General features: G+C 36.7%; 1 protein-coding gene across 1 annotated transcript in view; it reads left to right on the top strand.

Annotated features, from left to right (window-relative positions):
- ALDH1A1 (aldehyde dehydrogenase 1 family member A1) overlaps positions 1-24370 on the top strand; it is a 54040-nt gene that overhangs the window by 19220 nt on the left and 10450 nt on the right. The window contains exons 3-10 of the mRNA XM_067744156.1: positions 7745-7885; positions 9959-10088; positions 11676-11737; positions 13283-13411; positions 15046-15159; positions 19327-19429; positions 21005-21189; positions 24015-24179. Of these exons, the coding sequence (XP_067600257.1) occupies positions 7745-7885; positions 9959-10088; positions 11676-11737; positions 13283-13411; positions 15046-15159; positions 19327-19429; positions 21005-21189; positions 24015-24179 (1029 nt within the window). The remainder of the gene's footprint in view (positions 1-7744; positions 7886-9958; positions 10089-11675; positions 11738-13282; positions 13412-15045; positions 15160-19326; positions 19430-21004; positions 21190-24014; positions 24180-24370) is intronic.

Genomic DNA, 24370 nt, shown 5'->3' on the forward strand with positions numbered 1-24370 from the left:
AAGCAGAGAAATCCTTTATTCATACAAAATTTTTTAAGTTGCAAAAGGAAACTAAAAAATCTTAATATAGGGCTTTTGTAATGATACATTGCCAAGTTATTTCATTAAAAATCATTGAATTTATATTGATCAGTACCTTAAAAATTGAATTTTAAAGTGACTTAAATTGAATCACAAATTAAGTGTTGTTGCTTGCTAGCTAATAATACTAACAACAAAAATTAACTTTTATAATGATAATTTTTAATACAAATTAAAAAAAAATTTAATACACAAAGCAACCCTACGTACTGCTGTTAGCCACTTTTACAAATGATGATGAAACAGCAGAATGAAAAGGTTGAGTAATTTACTCAAGAAGATATTGCTAATAAATAATGAAATCAGCATTCAGCTGCTGTGCTTCTGTCCCTGGAGCCTGTGTCTGGCAGGGCTACTGCCTTACCTTGTGATTATTATAAAAGAGAGGGTAATATTAAATAGGCCAGGGAGTGAAGAGAGTATAAAAGCCTTCAGAATTTTTATCTCAACACATACCTTAAAAAGCATATGGTCTAATTTGAAATGATTTTTCTGGTCTTTAGCTGTCCAGATGTTATCAAGCTTTTAATTTCTGTTATATAAGATATAAAGAGGTAAAATATTTTGCAGCATGAAAAGACTACTTATTGGAAGATGAAGTCAGCAAAATCCAAGGATAATACTACTTCCGACACTATGTTCAGTTCATGGTAGCAATCATGTGTTCCTGTCCTGTCTCCATTCTTTTGCTATCTTCTTCCCAATCAACTAATCTCAAGGTATTACACCTTGCAAACCTTTTTGAAAATAGTGATAGACCTGAGGGGCTCTTTGGGATTTAGGAAAGGCCCTGGATTCAGGTTGCAGTGTTATCAGAAGAAATAAGACCCATGCCTCAAGGGGCAAGGATGCAGAGTGTAGACAGAGGGGTCAGCAGCTTGAGAAGTAGAAGCAACATAGAATGGAGACACACGTCACCTGCTTTCAGATTTCACTTTCTATATATCAGAGTTCACCCGTGCATAAATTCTTCAAGGGCTTCTCATTGCCTCTGGGGGGCGTGGGGGAAACCTTTGTTTCTGGCTTCCATTTTTCCTCATCAATGTAAGAGTTCCAACCTTACGGCGCCCAGTACCATGCCCCAAACATTGCATGTTGATCGCTGCCTCTGGGCCACAGCCACAGTGCAGTCCTTGAGACCTAGTTCAAGTCACCATCTGTGGTAAGGACACAGAAGTTCCACATTTGCATTTACCATTTACCCTCTTTGAGTTCCTGTTCCTTTTTGTGCAAAACAGGGAGATAGGAAAAACTTGGGGGAGCTTAAATAAGAAAATACGTAGTGTTTTAACAGTGCCAGGCATATAATGTAGCCTCAATCATTATAGGTATTACACTTCTTTAAAGCCTTCTCTAACCTTTGCAGGTAGAATTGCTCTCTTCTATGTCATTACAGAACATCACTTATACTTATATTCTATCCCTTGTGTTTTACTGCTTATTGGTTAATTTGTCTGAGACAATATGCTTCTTGTAGAGATTGACATTACATCTCACCTTTATGCCCATGGTATCTAACACCCTATAGATAATGGATAAATGAAATCATTTTCTCTTTCATCAAGCTTTGTTTCCATATACCTCATACACCTTACCTTAGGAATCTAGTACTAAAATGACTACTGACTAAAGCAGTGATTCTTGAAATTTTGGTTGCTGTAGAACTTCTTGGAAGGCTTGTTAAACACAGATCCCTGGACCCTACCCACCCTGAGTTTGTTTCAATAATTCTAGAGTGAGACCTGAGAATTTGTGTTTCTGACAAATTCTTAGCTGATGCTGATGCTGCTGTTTGGGGTAAAGGTAGGGAATACACCTTGATAACCACTGAACTAATGTATTAAATTGTAAGCTGTATCTCCTCTCAGGTGTTAGCATTTAAGAGGAAGCATGGAGGGCTTCCCTGGTGGCGCAGTGGTTGAGAGTCCGCCTGCCGATGCAGGGGACACAGGTTCGTGCCCCGGTCCGGGAAGATCCCACATGCCGCGGAGCGGCTGGGCCCGTGAGCCATGGCAAAAAAAAAAAAAAAAAAGAGGAAGCATGGGTTTTGACAGGTAAGAAAGTTGATGATTGGAAACTGTGCTATGATCATCACTCTGCATCTCTATGAAATGGCACAAGACCAAACTTAGGCAGAAAAATACTGATGATCCCTAGCAATGTGCTCTAGGAAACCCAGAACCCTGGGTCCTATTAGGCATTCCCAGAAATCAGAGAAAAATTGATTCTTCACATTCAATAAAGAATAGTTTTTATCATAGACTTCTAGAGGTCTACCCAGAATTACGTGACCTCAAATGTCCTTCTAGTTGCTTGAGTGGCTCTGACAACCCTGAAGAGGTGGGAAAAGCAATAAAGGACAAGATGAGGGCAGAGCTGAGCCCCTGACAGCTGCCTACGCTTTCTCTCCAGAGGTATAAATGCCACTCAGGAGGGAGACTGCAGACTGTGTGCAGTTTGCATTAACGAAAGAAAAAAACAATTCTTGATGCTTTAGCTCTTGGGCCTTGGACATCTTGCTTTGCCACTAGCTTCTGAGATTAGTTTCCTCAGTAAAACAAATCTGTGCCTGGAATTCCAGGTGAAATCTTGTCAGGCAATCTGAGGACTTTTCTTGGTATCATTGGTGAGATTTACTCTTTTCCTAAAGTGTAGTGAGGGAAAGCTGATGATCACACCTGAAGCTTTAAAAATATTTGATATCTATTTGCTCTCTGCTTATTGACAATTATTCCTGCTCTTACTAGGGCAGAACTGTCTGGGCAAATGTGGTTTAAAAACATTCATTAAAGTCCAGCAAAGCTTCAAATCAGGTCACCGTGCTAATGGAGTTGGCTGGATACTTGATCTCTCAAGTTAGATTGTTTATGGTATAAACTGTCCATAGTAAGCAATTGTTTGCTTAAGATCCAGTGCTCTTGTCGTCATATTCTTTTTTGAAATGATCTACCAGCATTTGCTTTAAAATAATTTTACTGCTGTTCTCACAATTTTGCTGACAAATGTATAGTAACTTCCAACGTTGCTTAGTGAAAGGTACAAATCTAGTAAATTACATGGTCACAGTAAACCTAATATTCTGGAACTGACTCTTTAGATAATGAGCCAAGAGGTTTTAAGGATTTAATTGATGAGTAGAATGGAGCTAACAATGGGCTACATACCGCCTTTCAATGGTACTATAAAGAAAGGAGGAAGGGCAAGAACAAATGCAGGTTACAAAGAAAAGCACAGATGGGGGTGGGAACTGTTTTCTTTTCACTTCAGTGGCTCTTTTGGGCTATATTGACTAATCCCGAAAACTGCTTTTAATACTAAAGCATGACCTAACAAATAATTGGTGGGGATAAAAGTAAATGTCCATTAAAGTAAATGCCTATGACAGGTGTAAAACTGGTCTGATAACTACTTTCTCCAAATCTGAACAAATTTCATATGGAAATGCATGGTCTGGGAGGGATGGAAGAGTTCAGTCCTTCCTTAATTTCATCTTTTCAACTTGTGGTCCCTACTTCAAAAAGGAACATTTTAAACACTATAAGGTAAAAGTATTATTGATGGTAGAAAATCTGAGTTAATGGTATCAAATTGTTTTCTAGTTAGTTAAAAAATTATGTCCTTGGAAATGCTAGTCCTGGATTAAAAATCCAAGAAATAGTAGTCTTGGAATAAAAATAATAATAATAATAATTTACAAAAACCCCTTATGCCTAATAGTTTTGGTTAATGTAAAAGCTTTGTTATATAATGGAATCAATTACGATATGAATTATTTTGTAAATATCAATATAAGAAAATTATTTCTATAAGGAGCATGCTTATATAAAATCAATGTAACATAATGAGTTTATAAGATGCATAATAAACTTATTAAATATTTATAACCTGCCTATTGTAGACCCAAATAGTAAGAAGTATTATAGCTTATAATAAAGATAGCAGTGAGTATTCATTGCAAATGAGATCATTATCAGGATAGCCTTGAAGAGCTATACAACTGGATTTTGGAGTCAGATTTGGGACTAAATTTTGGTTCTACTATCTGCTAGATTTCATGTCCTATAAAACAAGGTCTGTGATGCTTAACTATAGCAGTAACTGTGGGGTTATAAAGGGTTTAGCATAGTGCCAGGAACTTAGTAAGCTCTTAACTAGTAGCTATTATCAAGCTGGATTAATCTGGCAAGGGTGTAGGTAGGTTGTGATATTTGAGCTGGGTCTTAAAGAATATGTAGGACTTTGAAAGGAAAGGGGTGTGCTGGTAGAACATTCTAGGCGAGGAGAATTATAGGAGCAAAGGTGAGAAGTAGTTGGGCCAGACAGAGTAGAAAAAATGTGAGCACAAGTTTGAGTAGGTGAAGTGGGGCCCCAAAATGCTAGGCTTTGAAAATCAGAAAGAGAAGTCTGACCCAAGGACTGTGGGCTAAGGGGGCATTTGCAAATATTGGAAAGGGAAAGTGATAAGGTCAAATTATTTGAGGAAGATTAGCCTGGTAGCAATAGGCAAGACAGTTTGGGGAGAGAAGAAAATGGACTTAGGAAGGCTAGCAACCATACGAGATAATGACAGCCTAAAATAATACAGGGCAGTGAAAACTGAAAGGAAGGATTAAAACACACTACAACTGCTGAGAGTTATTTTAAGGTTGTTTTGACTGCTCTGATTCCAATAGCACTTACTACCATTTAATGAACAGTTAACATAATGTCTGTCACAGAAAATGTGTTTCAAGTGTCACCTTATTTAATCTTCAGCACAACTCCATGAGGTACATTATCCCTATTTTAAAGATAAGAAAACCAAAGGTGAGAGAAGTCATATCACAATATAGTTCACTTCAGAATATTTCTCATGGTTTATAATAATGATGTGATTATTTGGTTGTATGTTTCTCCCACACAACTGGAATTTTCAAAAGGCCAGTCTCTTTACTTCACTACTTTATCGTTAGCAGCCTGATGATAAGAATGCTACAGAATAGAGTGTTTAGCAAATCTTTAGAGAGACGGATGAATGAATAGATGGATGCGTCAAAGCTTACATAGCTAATAGGTGAGGAACCAGAATTCAGATCAGGGTTGTTTTGTTCCAGACCTATATATTACCTACCATTATTCTATTTCTGTGCCAGCAAGATAAAATATATGAGAAAAGGAGAAGCACGATACAAAAACGTCTGTATTTATAGCAGCATTCTCCAGGAACATATTTTCCATATGGCAGAGTTCCTTGTCTTGAAGCCAATTACTCCATATCCCTTTGAGAGGCCAGGATGCCTATGATAAACCATATTTGGCTAAGGCTGATGAGGGAACACGGAGCACAAGGATCCATACGAAAGCTGTGTCACACAGACTTTTTTAAACACAGAGCAGAATGTATTTTATAAGCTGTGGTATCCACAGGTCATGCTGGCAATTTCAGATTCTTGTGGTTTGCTTTTTAATTTTTTTCAACAGTGCTCTTCCAATATAATTTGGAAAAGGTGAGATCCTATGGCATAACACAATGTCCAAATATAAGCAATCAATGTGATTAACTGAATGCCCAAAATACGACTGTATACATATTTCTCAGGGAGGGAGAGTAAGAATACATGTATTTTATTGTACATAATCACTATTCTCTCAAAAGTTAGACAGTAAGATACACAAGTGACTAATAAGAACCTGCTGTATAAAAAAATAAATAAAATTAAATTTAAAAAATTTTTTAAAAAAGAAAAGATACACAAGTGTGTGATGGTTACAGTGAAAGAATGTTTGCTTGTAGTCTGTATTGTGATAATATTATCATTTAATCAGACCAAATTATACTTCTAAAATGTCCCTCTGGCCCAAGATCATCTTAGTGTGGTGATAAATAATGTAAAAATAATTTACTTTTCTTGTATTTTAATATGCAGACTTGTAAGTTTGGGATTCTTTTTTTTTTTTTTTTTTTGGTGGCGCTACGTGGGATCTTTATTCTCCAACCAGGGATCAAACCCATGTCCCTGCAGTGGAAGTGTGGAGTCCTAACCACTGGACCACCAGGGAATTCCCAGTTTGGGACTCTTGACTAAATATAATCAAAGGCAGGGAATATTAATCTGAGATCCATGCCTCCCAAAGGGGGAGGTATCATCGTTAAATGGGTTCAGCTTAATTTGAGCAACTTAAAAAAATTTAGGACAATTTTCCCTTCAGATTCTTTAAGGAAACTATGGCTCCTGCACAAAAGACAACCCACTGGCCTAAGAGGTACCATGATTTGTGGAGCTTATATAGCTCCATGTAGTGACCAGACTGATAAGCAAAAGAAGATTGGGAAAATCTATGCCTTTAAAGTGTTTGCAGCTGATTTGATGGAGGAAGAAAAAAGACAAAGTAGTAATGGAAGAGGTAGTGAATTTTGTAGTAGGTGTATTCTATAGGCGCTCAAATGGGATCTGAACAAAGATCTATGGGAATGAGTGGCCAGGGAAAGTATTTAACTGAGGCAGACTAGGAAAGAACAGGAGGAATAAACCAGTTCAGAAACAAGAGTATGAGTGAGGACAGATGAGAGACGGCAAGAAGACTGAGTGTGAAATGACTCAATTATTTGACTTTTGCTTGAATTAATGTAATTTTAAGCAGTGCCTTAATAATAAGAAACTGATTTCTTTACCTAGTGAGGGAATGAAAGGAACTCTTTGTACCTAGTTGGGAAATGAGAGGTTGTAATATACTGCCCTTTCTCTATACCAGACCCGCTGCCTCTGTGCCTTTTTCCCTCTGAACAAGAGGAATGAGCACATGTTTATAATGTTTACTCTTCAACAGCAAAACACAGTTCTTATTCACCCTTCAGTAGGTTCTTCATTAGAGTACACAGCCCTTAAAGTCACCAGAGATCCAAGAAGATATTCACTATTTTAGATCTTGAGCTTTCCCTGGAACTCTTGACAAACCAATCACCACAGCAGTAAAATGCAGTGGTGAAGAGCAAAGACTCTACAGTCAGCTGGGCTCCTTTTAAAACACAGTTCAGCCACTTTCAGCTATTGAGCTTGGGCAAATCTCCTCTTTCTCTTTGCTTCAGTTTCTTCATCTCTAAAATGGGGAACGTATCTGTCTCATAAAATTATTAAGAATTAAATGAGGGCTTCTCGGGTGGCGCAGTGGTTGAGAGTCCGTCTGCCGATGCAGCGGACACGGGTTCGTGCCCTGGTCCGAGAAGATCCCACGTGCCGCGGAGCAGCTGGGCCCGTGAGCCATGGCCGCTAAGCCTGCGTGTCCGGAGCCTGTGCTCCGCAACAGGAGAGGCCACAACAGTGAGAGGCCCACGTACCACAAAAAACAAAACAAAACAAAAAAAGAATTAAATGAGTTAATTTAATTAACTCATAAAGCAATCAGAACATTACCTGATATATGGTAAGCACGCCAATAATAGGAACTATTAAAATATAATATTTCTATTCTAGGAAATCAAGCATGTGCTATGTGTGTGGTACTCATCATTCCAAAGAGTAGGCAGCAGGTATAATTCCAATATATGGTAGTTGAGTTTGTACAGTATGCTGGAATTAGGCTGATGAAGACACAGCTTATGAGGAGTTTTAGTGTATTTTATAGGGTTATCGCCACTGGATTTGCTAATATATTTAGCCCACGAATTGAATTCTTTGACTTGCAGGAGGATGTTGACAAAGCAGTGAAGGCCGCAAGACAGTCTTTTCAGATTGGCTCTCCATGGCGTACTATGGATGCTTCAGAGAGAGGACGGCTAATAAACAAGTTGGCTGATTTAATCGAAAGAGATCGTCTGCTTCTGGCAGTGAGTATTAACCGAACTACGCAGAACTCAAAATCTCTAGAAAGCGTTCATTGTTTGGATTGGTGAGTTGTTTTAATTTTAGTGTTCACTATATACTCTCTACAAATAAAACAAAAAGACTTCTACCAGCTCTTGTATATGAATGGTACCATTGAGCTTATTCTCGGATAGTAAGTAATCTGCACTCTGGTTTTAGATGACGTTAATGTCTACTCCCAGAATAGAGTCTACAGTCTAAACATTGGTTTTTTTTGCTTTATTTATTTATTTAGTTAGTTGCACTGGGTCTTAGTTGTGGCAGGCGGGCTCCTTAGTTGCGGCATGCACGTGGGATCTAGTTCCCTGACCAGGGATCAAACCCAGGCCCCCTGCATTGGGAGCGTGGAGTCTTAACCACTGCACCACCAGGGCAGACCCTGAGTTAAATCAAATTAAACAAGTTTCTTTCCTTTACTGTAGAATTTCTGAGCCTTTATAAAATAAGGTCACATGCAGCATGAAGATCCTAGAATAATATACCAGCTTTCTTGAACTTACTTGACCACTGAACTCCTCAAGTGAAAAAATCTCATGGAGTTTGTTAAAGGTGCCCAGGATATTTCTTTAAAATAAACCTTATTTCTCCATAATCTAGCCCACCAAGACAGTTAATAAAATGGCCACTTTTTCCTTTCCTGAAATGTACATGTTCACAATGGTCTTGAATAAATTATGTTCTTTTTATAGGTGAAAGAGCGAATAATAAAGAAAAATCCATTCATGTGTTTATAAAAATGTTATTTTTATGTATACTGCTTTTTAAAACACATTTCAGCAGTTATATGAATCAGCACATAAAATGGGTGGGGGAGGTGTTTCCTTGTTTTTTCCTAGAGAAGCCAATTTAACACAAAGCAACAGCAACATCAGATTTCAGAGTAAGTTTTTACTACCTTTAGAATCTTAACTGGCGGCAACAGAAAGGCTTATGTTTTTTAAAATCAACATTAGCAATTATAGTTAATCAAAGGGCCATTTATTATCCAATCAAAGATTCAGCATAATTCACAGTATGTAAAAATATGGAATTAGAAGTTATACACAATACAACAACCATAACCAAAACATCCTGCAGGAAGAAAGCAGAATTTGTTAAAACTTGCCTTCCCTAATTTATCCGATCTGTGAATTACAGAATGCTGACTGCCTCTGTCAGCATAAGATCATAAAGGGGGAAGAAAGAGTAAGCATACAAAAATCATATTTGATAAAGTTTTGAGGTAGCATACAATATAATGCAGAGAGAGAAGACTGTACAACAGATAAGGAACTGATTTAAGAGTTTATCACCTGTACACTCCTGCCCCAGCAGAACATTACGCCCCAAAGTCTTTACAGTTCTGCTTAAGAAAAGGAAGAAAAGAAGAGATACGTCATCCTAAAACCATTAGGGCACCATACTAGAAAATGTCGAACCTTACAGCCTGACCATTCAAACAATAATTTTGATATTAGTGGCAAAACTCAGAGTTTCACAATTTAAAATTTTGTTGAAGGAAACTCATGGCTTAAAAAAAAATCCAGGGGTTACTTAAGTTTGTGTGAATATCCAGATGGGATGTAAAAATTAAAAATGATTATTGAGGCATTATTAATGGTCACTGACAGTAAATTGTCACCCACAGTTGTATCATACAATAAGTGAAATCTTGTTGGAACTCTGATCTGACTAAGGAGACTAAGTGCCACTCTCACAAGCTGTGTGTATATCAAATTGTGACCAATTCCTAGAAAGCTGGTTCACTGGCGGACGTTCAGAATGAGATAGAAGGGCACGAGGGTTTAGAAACCAGAATCTCACTACCTTTTCTACCCAGATCTTGCTATGTCCTTAATCAGGTATGGTCTTAAGCAAGTCCTTTTAACTCTTTTTTTAGTCTCCTTTTTAAAAAGAGGAGGTTACAAAAGATTGCTTACAGGACTTCTTCTAGTATTTTCAAAATTCTCTAGCACACGATTACTCAAAATATTGACTATTTTTTTAATCTAAAATTTCTGTAGAAGTTTAGATTTGGGGTGTGATCTCTTTTTCAGACAATGGAGTCAATGAATGGTGGAAAACTATTTTCCAATGCATATCTGATGGATTTAGGAGGTTGTATAAAAACATTACGCTACTGTGCAGGCTGGGCTGACAAGATCCAGGGCCGCACGATACCCATTGGTAAGTAGCTTTGGGAAACCACCGTGGGTGACGGTAGGGGTGAGGAGATTATTGTAGAGATGAAAAATTCCAAACTCTCCCTTTTAAAGATGTCAACCAAGTAGGGCAGAATTATTTTCTTCTTGACTTTGAGACAATGCAGTTCTGAACCTGGACGTTCTGCTAAGATTCATCATATGGGTTTTAAAATTGTTTCAACATAATTATGCAGAAGATAACACTATAGATACTTTGGAAAATATTAAAGTAAGAACATTCGTATGCCCACAATTACTGATTTAAGCAGTTGTCTCTCTAAGGACTCAAACTTTTCAGAGCTGGCCTCTGAAATTATTTATTTGGGTTTTATTCCAATGGTGACATTTATACCCTTTCTATAATGTAATTATTTAAGCCTCTTTGTACGTTCCAGTATGTGTCAGCTATGGTCATCTGTGCCTGGTCTAACTCAGTATAGTTAGAGCAGACTAATTAAACAAACTAATTCACATTGATTTGTTTCAAATAGTTTCAAAGAAAGATGGGTCTGTGTTTACGGCTTAAGAATTTGTGTGAGTGAATGTGTATGCATTTTAGTATCTTAATAGAGTATGTACACAACGGGATAGGAATATGAAAAGGCATCGAGTCGGAAAACATTACAAGTAGAATTTAATTCATATAAACGTATTGACTATGGAAATACAACACCCTCCAGGACTGGCCCCAAAGTGCATTTCCAATCTAACTGGAGCATCCCGCTGGTTAGATGTGAGAGCCAGGAAGTGGAAAGGGGAGAGTGAGACCATGATGGGACCAAGAACTGTGGTTATTTCAGAAACTTTTACTTTACCCTTTGATAAAATGGGAGAAACCATTTAAAGTACAAATCGATCTTGATTAAGTAGCCTTCTTGCTATGATAGCCAGGAAGCTTTTGTGGGAACTAGAACGAACACAAAGCACAGTGCAACCTCAGGATGACCACATCAAACTTGGAGGCACATGAATCAATCAAATCCAGATGGAAATGTCCTTTACTTCCGGCATTTTTTTTCATAGATTAAGAGAGCTTGCTTTTATTGTTCGGCAGGCAAAAAGAAGAGGACTTTTTAGAACAAGCCAGTAGGAAAGGCTTGTCACTCACAGGGAGATATTTTTTTAATTCTACTATATTTTAATTTTACTATTTTTTAAATTATATTATGCACTTAAAAAATTACTGGTAGAACTCAGAGCTGTCAGAAACAGAACTCTAACAGTTTCTTTCTTAGTTACACACCTTTTATTTCCTTTATCATGAAAGAAAGGAAACTGAGAACAAGTATGATTTAGAAAGTAGCCCTCCTATAAGATCAGAGATAGAATAAATATTGTTCAGATCTTTTCCAGTTGTGCATCTTTGCTTTGACCTAACTCAGTTTTATGGTTCCTCTCATTTCAAATTACTATTTGAGGGCTCAGTTTTTCATTTTGTAAATAAGCAGAGATATGTTCTTTCTTTTTTTTAAATTATTGTCTATACCTTCCTCTCACATCAGCCCCAAACCACCGTTCTGTGAATATCAAGCACATTTGTCTATAAATGATTGTGTGTTTTATTTTTCAGATGGAAACTTTTTTACTTATACAAGAAATGAGCCTATTGGTGTGTGTGGCCAAATCATTCCTGTAAGTTGCCCTCATACAATTTTCAGTTAAAAAAAAGTGAGTTCCAATTCTATTTCTTTTGTTAATGAAGATTTCTTGGGCACAAATGAATGCTTAGATATTTGCTAAATGTGGAGCAAATATAGTAATTGTTGAACTTGGGTCTCTCTGTGGCCGTACCCTTTGGATACGAACTAGTAGTCCAGAAACCTATCTATATTCTGGCATATCTCTTGAGTGTGTTTCCATATACAGCATCACCAAACCTTAACCTTTTACTCTATGGTTTGTTTTTAAGAAGATGTATTGTGCACTCTGTTTAAGACCCATGCTTTACATGTACATAGCAAAGTGGTCATCGTGCAAGACGCCAAGCATTTCAGTGAAGTATAGTATGGCCAACCACTCTCCAACACTTTCTATCAATATATCCTCATTGGGATTTCTCAACATAGAGAATGGTAGCAACCAGAGTGTTCAAATTGAATGAAATTTCTTAACTAAATGGAAGAAACTGTGCCAGAGGCATTTGGAGCACAGTATGGAATATATCCTACCTTCAGATAAGAGGCTTTGATACTCCACATTCCTCTTAGAGAAAGTACCATTTTATGCAGAATCATGAAGATCTCCTTTTATGTCCAACAAATAGGAGACTATCAATGATTTCACTTTGACTGACATATTCAGAAAGGCCAAAAAGGCCAAACGAAAAGATGATAAAATGTCCTGATGTTCTTAGAAGAGGAAGTGGCAATGACTTATCTTCTGCTCCAATGAGATTGAAATGTACACATATTAACATTTTGAATGAAATTGCTCATTAGTTCAAAAATCCCAATAAAACCCATAAAAACTACATAATCCTGAATACTAAGAATTGTTAATATTTACTGTATGCCTGTGATGAACAATTCACTGCATTAAACATTTGGCCCACTTTCTCTATGAATCCTCAGGACAACCTTCTGAAGTAGAGAGGACTGTTTTCAGCACTTATAGATGATGAAATCATACACAAAGTGCATATAACGTGTCTGAATTCACATGGCTGCTCAGTGATTGAGCTGATGTGAACCAAGCTGTCAGCCTCCAAACCCTAGACTTCTGTGTCTTTAGCAAGATATTTGTCTTGGAATTAAATACTACTAAATATTATTATTGGATAAATGGTTACATTTAAAGACCTATAGGGAGGGAGGAATAATTACATTTTTTAAACCCTTACAGGTAACTTACAATATATTTAATAGTAAGGCTTGATTTCTAAACCATGCAGTGATTTTTTTTCCTGGTAGAAAAAGAACTCAAAATAACAGCACTTGATAAAATTTTATGACTTTCTCCTGCTCTCTTCCTGTATCTAGTTTGTTTGGAGGGTTTTTTTTTTTTTTTGCATTTATGAGTTGCTTTGAGCAATGAACTTAATTAGAATATACCAGATGATTAAACAAAACTACTACAATTCTTGTTTAACGTCTACAGGGAGTGTATAATGTGGAAGTTAGATTAGCAAATGTGCCTTTCAGCAATACAAAGAATCTATTGTTATATATTGCTTTCTAGTGGAATTTCCCATTGGTCATGCTCATTTGGAAAATAGGGCCTGCCCTCAGCTGCGGAAACACAGTGGTTGTGAAACCAGCAGAGCAAACCCCTCTGACTGCTCTTCACATGGCATCTTTAATAAAAGAGGTACGTTTCCTAAATCAAAATATGTTTAATCTTTGGATGCTGAAGGAGATGGATGGGCTTTGGAGTGAATGTGGCCGTTAAAAAAAAAAACCTTTATTTTTTGGACCTGCATATTTAGCTGTTTTGGAACACAGCTGTTTCCTCCTTGAGTTTCAAATATAAGACTGCTACAATCACATGACGATATTGAGAGGTGGAATCTTGTTTGTTACTGTCATTCCCATTTCTTTTCGTTTAGAATCAGAATAAAGTTGTATTTCAAATATCTTAAAAAAAAAAAGTATGTGCAAGAAATCAGTAGTCCTGATTTACAGTAGGAAGACTTCATCTGTTGCTACTGTAAATTACATTATCTGCCAATGGCTCCTGTCCAGTGGGGACGCATTAAGCATAGCTGCTGGCAGGGACTTTTGGCAGTCAACCCAAATGAACCTCTGCCCAAAGGAGGACAGGAAGCCAGACCAGAAGCTTCATGTCCAGCTGCCACCTTATGATCACTTTTTTTATTTCTTTTGCCCAACACCCATGAATGCAAGTTCATGTTGAAATTGCTATGATTTTCTTTCAAATGTTGAACTGTAAGTTGGTATATAACTGCAACTAACAGCCTGGAAATTCTACAAATTTAAACTAGCTTAAACTAGTCTATCTGACGGTTGGAGGCTTCTGAGTTAATATGCTTGCTTGTGGCATTGGGCTACATTATTTCTAAACTCATTCACCAATGAGGGAATACCTTTATATTCTCTTTTCTATTACGGTTTCCTCTGCATTTACCTTCCTGCTCAAAAACTGACAAAAGAGCACATAGAATTTATTTTCATCAGCTATCTAGATTGTTTTAATATATTTTTTCTTGCAAACAAGTTATTGTCCTTTATATTATACCAATATTTAAAAAATAAGCTTTAGTCCCTAGAAATTTAAAATTCAGGAAATCTGAATCCATATCTTAAAAATATTCTTCACTTCAAATTAAAAGTAGGCAAAAGAGATGTCAAAATGAGACATTTTGATGAAAATAACATGAAATTTCAATGTGTTGTTTCAGTTGCCACACTGCTCTATACTTCATAATTCTTTAATTGGGATTGGAATCAATCTGTGAAGCTTGATCATGAATGGGATGACCATTTTTAACCTAACATTTTTCTGATTAAATAATGCTGATAGGAATTTGCAACCTAGTTGGTATGCCCTGATCAATCAACAGGTAGAAACTAAAAATGTTAAGATCGCTTTAGCTTCTTATTTTTGCTGAACGGATAATAAACACATTGTTTTCCTTCTTTGTGAGTAATTTACCAACCACTTTTACACACACTATCTTTTTGAGTTACTATTATAAAATTTGAGACAGCCATCATTGGAGCAAATGATCCATGAAAGTCAAAGATGGACTTACTCTGAGGAGAAATAGTCCCTCAATAATGCAACCCTTGAGGTTATTTTAAGTGGGCTTAACAATGAAATAAGAATAATAATAAATAATAAAACCACCTATATGCATCTTTCTTTGTAGAGAAACTCATAAGATTAGCATAAAGAGGCAGCTTTGATCCCATACTCTCCTCTTTTTTCTGTAGAATTAAATGATCAGTTCTGTTCTAACTATTTTACTTGTTATCTTTTAGGCAGGGTTTCCTCCTGGAGTAGTGAATATTGTCCCTGGTTACGGGCCTACTGCAGGGGCGGCCATTTCTTCTCACATGGATGTAGACAAAGTGGCCTTCACAGGATCAACACAGGTAACATCATTTACTGAGGCCAGTAGTGAAGCAGTTGGAAGCATGTTTTATGTTACTGTTTTTAAGCTGACATTTCCTTAAAACAAAAGTTCTTTTAATGATTTGTTCCTTATTCTAGCCTTCACACATGTTTATAGAACATAAGCAGATGTCGTTGAGATGAAACGAAATACCTATTACAAAAGCAGAAGGACTGGAGTAAACTGTTTTTAGTATGTTATTACTTTCTCTGACGAGAAATATGGCTGATTAGACCTTGTCGTATGATTAGTAAGGTTTATGATAAAAAATATAAATTAGACCACAGTGATTTGTATGAATGAATTGTAATTTTATCCTGTAGATCAGGGAAATCAAAGAGCAGAGCCTCACCCTTAGCTCCTTATTTGGGGCTCTCTCTTCCCTGAACATTCTGAAAAGGAGTCAGCAGCTCAGCTTCCCGATCCAACCTAACTTTTCTGCCTCAGTAGCTCCAGCTTGGCTATCCAGAAGATTAAAGAACAGGACCCCAGCCGTGGGCACTTCAGAGGAGAGGGATGGGGGAGAGGAGGGATGCTAAATGCTCTTTAAATGTTCTGGGTGTTGAAAATGCTTACTTTTTTAACTTTCTGGAGAAACAGGAAGAACATTCCAGATAGTGTGGAAAGGCTAATTTGATTATTTTATACTCCTAATTAGCCACTCCAATACAAAGAGTAGTTTACATAAAGAACTAAAATGATAGAAAATAAAATTTTATTTTTCTTGATCTTTTTTAAACTAGATATATCAATATATAATTTTTTCTTGTTTTTTTTAGACATAGAGTAGAAAAAGTTTACATTCTACAAACTCCTAATTGAGGTAGGGGAAAACCAATTCTTCAATCAGGAGTCTGTGGACAAAACAATTGGTAATGGTCAAGACACAGCAATAAATTAAAACATGATGAAGTCACAGGTTGAAATCATAGCCGAGGAGGTAAAGCAGGAAGGTACCAATTTCTCAGCCTAGCATGGTAGACCTTCCCCAACAGGGACGCCACATACAGCTTCTGCTCTAGATCCCAGACGCTTCTCTAGTTTGTCTGAGCCAGAGGCTACTGTTCCACGATGCCATCTCTGCATCACTGCCTGTTTGTCTTGGCTCATCCCTGAACCCCTACAGCACTTTAGGGGTACTTTATCTGCCCCCTCCCCCAGAAAACTTTGATATGAGAAGACTAGGAAACATCTAGGTTTAAATTCTAAGTCTACCCCTCCTAGCAGTATGTCTTCCAAAAGTTAAGTATCCTTACTAAACTTGAGTTTCTTCATATGTAAAATGGGAATAATAATATCTACTTTATTGAGTTATACCAAATAAAACTGAATAAGCTAATGAGTAGTAAAACATTTAGCATCCTACAGAGTAGTCACTAAATGGCATGATTATTGTGTGTTCTAGAGTCATTTCCATTCCCTTGTTCCTTCCCTCACTCTTTAATTTCTCACACTAGTTCATGAGGTGTGAGGGAAGAGGTCCCTTCTCCACAAAATATTTCTTCATTGCTGCCCCATCACTTCCTGATTATTTCATGCATCTTTTCATTCCCGCAGGCGTTTGCTCATGCGTGGCCACACCTACTATAATGTGGCTCCCATCACATGCCCTCTATGGCTTTCTCCGCAGTCTCAGGAGCATCCTGAATTTAAAAACTTTCCATCTGTGCCCCCATTGTCCCTGATATATAATTATGATAGCATGTTCTCCTTGCTTTGTTATGTATCTCTCTCCCTTTTGCTGACTATCCTCAAAGACTATCTTATTCATTCTCATCTCCAGAAACCAGTACAGTAACTACTTCTGATTGAGTATTAAAGAATTAAGTGTGACTAAGATGATTTTAGAAGCCACACAAAAGATCAGTCTTTCTGGGTCCTCTTTTAGCTTCAAGTTCGTTGCTTTGAAGATAGTAGTGAACTTGCCAAATGCCATGAAAGAGGCAAACTATGGATTTTATGTTGTTGTGGTTCATTGTAGCAGTCACGCTCATTATAAAAATGTTTCTGGCATGGTAAGAATTTTAATGTCCCATTAGATTCATTTAAAACAGAATCCAACCCACGTTGTGCAGGATGTGCTAAGTTAGAACATTATTTTGAGCATTTGCTACTTCTGCCCCACAAGGGCAACGCCACAATATCATGGAACATACTTTTTACCATAGCCTAAATAGTCCTTATCCTCTCTTCATTGTAGACCTTTTTGAGGAAAAAATGACAACATTTTACTTTTTTCCAAGTGAGGGAACAAAATCATGGGGCAAAAACTGATGTTTCCTTATTTTGACTTTAGCTAGACCTTTGGGAAAACTCAAACAAACCTTTTATTTGCCATCTGAAACTGCACGAAGTAAAAGTGTAACCTTTCTTTCTCACTCGTACCTCTAACCATTCTTCATGCTAGTTCTTTTGACATTGGTAGCTTTTAGAAAAATGCCTCTGATCTTACTCCCTTCCCCAAGACAAAAATGATCTGCTTTAATAAAGTTTCTCCAGCAAATCTTTCTAAGCTAAAAACAAAAAAAGAAACCCCAAAACCCCAGAAAATAAAAGAAAGATGCAGAGAAAGAATTTGGAGAATTCAAAGGGAGAAAGGCAAAGATTATTATCTAGAAAATACAAAATTCTTAATCACCTCAAATGAAAATTCAATTTTTGAGAGTGGTCATAAGAAATATGTTGTGGAACCAAAATGGGATATAAGAGAAATTTCAAACAGGGTTTCTGCATTGCCAGTCTACTTTTAGTTTATTTTTATTAACCTACATTTAAGGGTTTGATTTAGTGCATGAAGATTTTAAATAAGATGAAAACATCAGCAGATTAATTAATGATCTACTCTGTAATGCACAGTAGGAGTCAGTTCAACAGTCAAAATTTAAACACACATTCAAGCAAGCGTCTACTTAACTTTTATTCAGTTGAGATAGAAACTTTTTCTTAAAATCTGATGTGTTGAGGAAGAAAAGAAATCCAGAAAATAAAAGAAGCAAGATAAAATGAATCACCTTGTAAAAAGAAAAGCAAAGATCCTTTTAGTGTTCTAAGACTTCAATAAAAAATAAAAAGGAAGAAATAGTTATATTAAAGAAAGAAAGAAAGAAGAAATAATTATAAAACAGGCCAGAGTTTAAAAATGAGAAAAATATAAAGAATGCAAAAACTAATTTTCATAGGAAGTGATCCATAAAGAAAAAAAATGAAAACTCTTTCTCTGAAGAGAGGCCACTAGCATTAATAAGAAAAAAAACAAAAAACAGTAGGATTCCAGCTAACTGAAGTAGCAGCACAGAACACAGACCCAATTTCTTTCTCCAAACTCCACTCTTCAAAGGTGTGGAGGACAGCATGAGAAAGAGGGAAAGTGAGAGCGAGAGCCATGGGGGAGAGGGGATATCAGTTCATCAATAGTTAAGTGAGCCCACTCTGACAGACAGTGCTGAGAAAAGGTATGCAATGATAGGACATTGTCACTGCTACCAGGGAGGCAACATCTGTTTGGGAAACTGATATTTATACAAATAATACAATCCAAGAGAAACTCTGAAACGAGTCCTCATGAGGGCACTTATTGGAGATCAGAGAAAGAAAGGGTCATGTTCACCTTGAGTTGTCATAGATGGCTTCAAAGAGGAGCTAAGATACGAGCTGGACCCTAAGAAAGGGTAGGAATGGAGGCAGCCCAAGTCGGGGTAAGACCTTTGGGTCTCATTATAAATGAGAAGCAGAGAGAGATTCGAGGCTGGTAAATACGCCACTTTGTCTGGATAGAGTTTTCTGGATTTCAACAGAAGGATGAAAAGTCAAAATAGATAAATTATGGTTGGATCATGATTTGTCAGACTGATCAGAAGAATGATGAAGTTCTGATTAAAATGAAAAATAACCTGTCTAGCCATGTACATCAAGATCATGTACATCAAGATCAGCTATCACGTTCAATATATCTGTTTTCATGATCCATCATATGTTTATGTTTGGATGGAGAAGTCTTTGGTATCTGAAAGTGCCAAATCTGCAAAAATGCCATTTCTCCCTAATGAAACGTAACTGTGGCACAAACATCGTATAAATTTAAATCGCTAAAGAAACCTGCCTTCATGAGAGCAGATTAAGCCTCCTCCTTTGTAATGCTCCATTTCAGGTTGGCAAAATGATCAAAGAAGCTGCTGGGAAAAGCAATCTGAAGAGGGTGACCCTGGAACTCGGAGGAAAAAGTCCTTGCATTGTGTTTGCTGATGCCGACCGTGAGTAAAAGTCACTCTGCTCACTTCTCACCCTTCTTTTCGGTGTCTGGTAATGCCATACAGTGAAGGGTTTGCTTCTAACGTCAAGGTGTAAGGCATTAACCAGAGTCCAAAATTACTCTTAAAAATCTCTTAAATTGTCCTAAAGTTATAACGCCTAGATAAGTCCAACACAGACACAATTTCTTGGTTTGGAATAGATTGCTATTTTCTCAGCTGAACTCTAGAGAAACTAACTATTTTGCATTTAGGGGCCGTAATGTATATTCTTAATTCCATACCTTTAAATATTAGCATCACCTTAAGCGTGATGAGATACCCTCAGACACGTTGGACTGAGACCAGCTGGAGAGACAGCAAGTTGCACATTTGTGTCTCCCTTCTCTCTGGGTCACACGCTCATTGAATAAAATGGCAAGAGGAAAAGGATGCCTACTATTTAAGTAATTTCTCTCATTTTTTTCTAGCAGGTGTAGTTGAATTTATATATATTAAATCTCTAATTATGATGTGACTCCATTATACAATATTCCTAGGTTCATCCTGATTATATTATCAAGTAGAATCCCTCAATTATTTCCAGCAGAGAAAGAAGGTCAAACATTCATCTGTCTCTTTAAGAGCTGCATTATTGGTCTGAGGCAATCAACACAGATGACTTATGTTGTTACTGTGATCTTACCTGAAGCTTTTTAGAGCACACTATCTTATACATTCTACAGACATGACAAGATTTCTGATTTTACCAAATCTTCCTGTAAACTGCTTTCACTACAGCTAAGCGGATGTGATTAGTTCACAAAATAAAGATAACAATATCCAGTTGCTACAATGTTAAATTAAACCTTCTGCCTTTAGAAAATTAAAATGCGAAGAAAAATTTCTTCTGGTTGTTTAGGATCTACTAATGAAGCAAACTATTTCCTCTTTTTAAGACCCACATAACCATCTCAAATAAACAGATAAGAAGAATTTATAGGCATATATGAAATAACATGGCACACTTTACATAAATTTGGAAAAATGTTCTCATAGAATAGGGTTGTAAGGTGGGTGGGCAATTCTGAATATTAGTTGTTTGGAGGTTTTGGGGGGTTTTATGGGGTTTTTTTGTTTTCAGAAATATCACTTTTTCTATTGATTAGGGTATCTAAGAATGTTTTAAAATTCTTATTTATTGTAATGGATATTTTATATTTTCTTTGTCATTAGTTAAAACCTGAGGCCTGAAAGAAATATTCACAGTCGTCTAATTATAAATGGAGATATTTATAAAAATCACTTGCAGTGAGATTTGATCTTAGGATAGTTTCCACATTCTTGGAATTGCACATATTAAAGTTGTATTAATAACCACTATTATTTCAGAGTCTACTATTTTTACTATCATTTTAGTAGCAAATAAAGGATCAGAAAGGTTAATGTGTCACCTGGCTAATGAGGAAGAATATACTGAATCTATGACTATATGACTCATGATTTTTTTATACCACCATATCACCTCTGAGAAAGATGTATAAAAATATATAATCTTTAGAAAACATCTCTTCTTTAACATGAATGTCTTCTTTGCAGTGGACAGTGCTGTTGCATTTGCACACCACGGGGTATTCTACCACCAGGGCCAATGTTGTATAGCTGCATCCCGGCTCTTTGTAGAAGAATCAATTTATGATGAGTTTGTTCGAAAGAGTGTTGAGCAGGCTAGAAAGTATGTTCTTGGAAATCCTCTAACCCCAGGAGTCAATCAAGGCCCTCAGGTGAGTGTAAAATAGACGGAACAGCGTTCACCAGGCACAAGAATAAAGTATCTTCTCTAGACCTGCTTTTACTTGAATACAATTACTTCCCATTCACATATCTTCCCAGGTGACAATACTGTATCAGTTTGGTGATTAAAAAAATAATGAATCTAACTCCCAATGGTAAAGAAAGTATCCTGGTTTTGTGTTGCCCGGTTATCACATCCAGAAACAGTTGAAGAGATATGTTGGAAATTAAAGATGTGAGGAAAAATAACGAATGCTGTAAATTTGTTTTCCTCAATCTGTACACCTCTGAATCCCTATTTACAGTTCCTATCCACTTGGAAGTTCTTAAACAATCCTATCATTTATTCTTTCCTCAGCATCAATCCTTTTTCTCGGCTTCCAATCCCAGATACAGGCAGCTGGCACACCTCTATAAATTCTCTCCAAAGTCTTTAGTCACTCGACCTTCTAAAGATAGCATGAGTGCCTTAAAAAGTCCCGAGTTCCTGGCTTTGTGGCAAACTTCCCATTTTAGTTGTTAAAGCTCAATGATCCCCTAGGGTTCCCATTTTCTTCTGTCTGCTTAGAACCACTGTCAACAAGAGTGTCTCTCTTATCCAAGCTCATCCTTCCCTCTTCGTTACACAGTTCTCTGTTCATTGTCTGCTTTCAAGCTCCTGGACCTTTGGTTCTAAATTTACCCCTGCCCTTTGAGGTCTTGATCCAGAGCAGAGTTTCTACCTGATCTCATAGAGCTTACAGTCTAGAAAGTTAAAAGGCTGCCTTGGATTTTCCTGCTCATGACAAGATACCCAAGTAGGAAAATTTTAGGACTTAGGCAATACCAAATATTGAAATCTAAAAGCCCTAAAATAACTTAACTGGTAAATGAAGTAATACGTTTTGTTAAGTCTAATCTTGTTATATTTTGTATTTATCTTTGTGTTTAGTAACCACATAGAAATAGTTGCTAATTTTGATCATATTGGGTAACTTTCCAAATGGATGCCAAGACATGTATTAAATTCAATTTTGACTTGGTCTCCCATGCTAAAAAAGGATGGGATTCTAAGGTTTTAGCTGTGATTGTTTCTTTCTCTAAATATCTGTCTATTTATCTATCTATGTAAAAGTAAGCACGTTTCCCATTTGCGATACACATCTATCAAACAGATGATAGATAGACAGATTGATAGATAGATAGAAAGAAATATATATGTGAAGAGGAAAGAAAAGAAGAGAGAGGAAGGGAAGAGAAGATACTTAATATTAAACATTGTTGGGCAATATTTTCCCCCATCAGGGGATCTGCACAATTCAACCGGAGGCTCAAAAATTGAGCTAGAATGCTTCATTTTAAGAAAATTTCCATTCATAGCGTTCTTAAGTAAATAATCCAGTGATCTAACTACTTAACATAATAATTTAAACTTGATAAGTGAACATATTTTTGTCACAGGTTGCACTAAATAAGTAGAAAAAGTAGATACGTTGGGACTTTGAGTAAAAGACCAAAAAGCCCCTGAAGCTTCTTTACCCTTTGAAATACTCACTTGTTGTTATAAGAAAGAGCTTATGGAAAGAGACACTCATTTACTAAGCTTTAATATATATTCTAATTTATAATATAAAATTATATACATATGTGGATATCATAACTTCTTTTTCAAATGAAAATACTGATTATTTCCAACTTTTTAAGGAAATGTATATTTTGGTCTTTGAAATCAGATTGGAAAAGGACTTTACCAAGGAAGAATTTGTTATATGTGTAAATAGTATTTAATCTAATTGGATATGGAGCTGGACTGTGTGCAGTGAGAACTTTGAAAACTTTTCCTGGGATTTAGAAGATAGGGGAGATTACAGAGTCATAGAGGACGATAAAGAACAACAGTTTTTAAGTAGTCAGAAGAGTCAAGGCAAATTGACAAGAGGCTCACACCTTAACTCCAGGATCTCCAATGTTTTTCCTTTAAAACCTAACCCTAGCCACATCTGAGACAAGGCAGTCTTCACCAGTGATTTGGAGTCCAAGAATCACCCAGTCCTTCAACCCCCCCAAATAGGAACCGAGGCAATAGGTAGTCCGAATTCCAGTGTATGGAGGAGAGGTATGGGCTCCTGACGTTCCCAGCTAGAACTCTGTAGTCATTCTTTTCCTTGTAAAAATAAACCATTTAAGTTCTGTAGTTCTTGTAATATATTTAGATGTGGTCCATTTAACAAAGCAGGTTGGCAACGATCGGGACAGGTCAGAAATTAGAACCAGACCTACTCACTGCCCCAGGGGGACTTAAACTGGGTGGGATAACCAGGCTGTGGTCAGCATGGACCCTGCCACAAGGGGATGGTCAGGATGAAGAGAAGCAGAGGTCGAGGAATCTTCCTAAAGTCACAAAGCATCTGCTTTCCAACTGCCATGTCTAATTAACCCAGTATCAAAGTTTTCTTTTTCTTCTTTCACCTTTTAATTTCATTTAGGATTACAGTTTCCAGGTTAAGTGTGGTTGATGATTAACAGACATTTCTTCCTGTAAATAAATGACAGTTGTGTGAAAAGGTTTACACGTTTGCAGTGCCAATACACTTCTCTTACATGGCTGTGAAACAAACACTAAATACAAATATTTATCTTCAAGGATTCTTTCCAGAAAAGTCTTGAGATAAAATATACCCAACAATAAGTCTGAGCCTCTGTCAGCTGTTTAGGTTGAATATTTAACTTAATAACAATAGCCTAGCATTTTGAAACCTTTATTTACAGGCCGGGCAAAGTATTATCTTTACGAGTTGCTATTTTTTTTCCTTTTCATGTGATATTTTTCAAATAGATTGATAAGGAACAATATGAAAAAATACTTGACCTCATTGAAAGTGGGAAGAAGGAAGGGGCCAAACTGGAGTGTGGCGGAGGTCCATGGGGGAATAAAGGCTACTTTATCCAGCCCACGGTTTTCTCTAATGTTACTGATGAGATGCGCATTGCCAAAGAGGAGGTAAATGGTTTCATTCTGTTCTGTTCCCTTTGTTGCCGTATTTTGTCTGTGTGGATGTATACAAAGTATTACTGTAACATTCTCAGCTCTTTGAACACCTTTCCCAATAAATGTTACTTCTCATTTCTAATACTGATAAAGGATTAATTTATTTTTGATTAAGACTAAAAATAGTCAGGAGTTCACTGGGC

Source organism: Pseudorca crassidens, chromosome 7, assembly GCF_039906515.1.
Source record: "Pseudorca crassidens isolate mPseCra1 chromosome 7, mPseCra1.hap1, whole genome shotgun sequence".
Lineage (NCBI taxonomy): Eukaryota > Metazoa > Chordata > Mammalia > Artiodactyla > Delphinidae > Pseudorca > Pseudorca crassidens.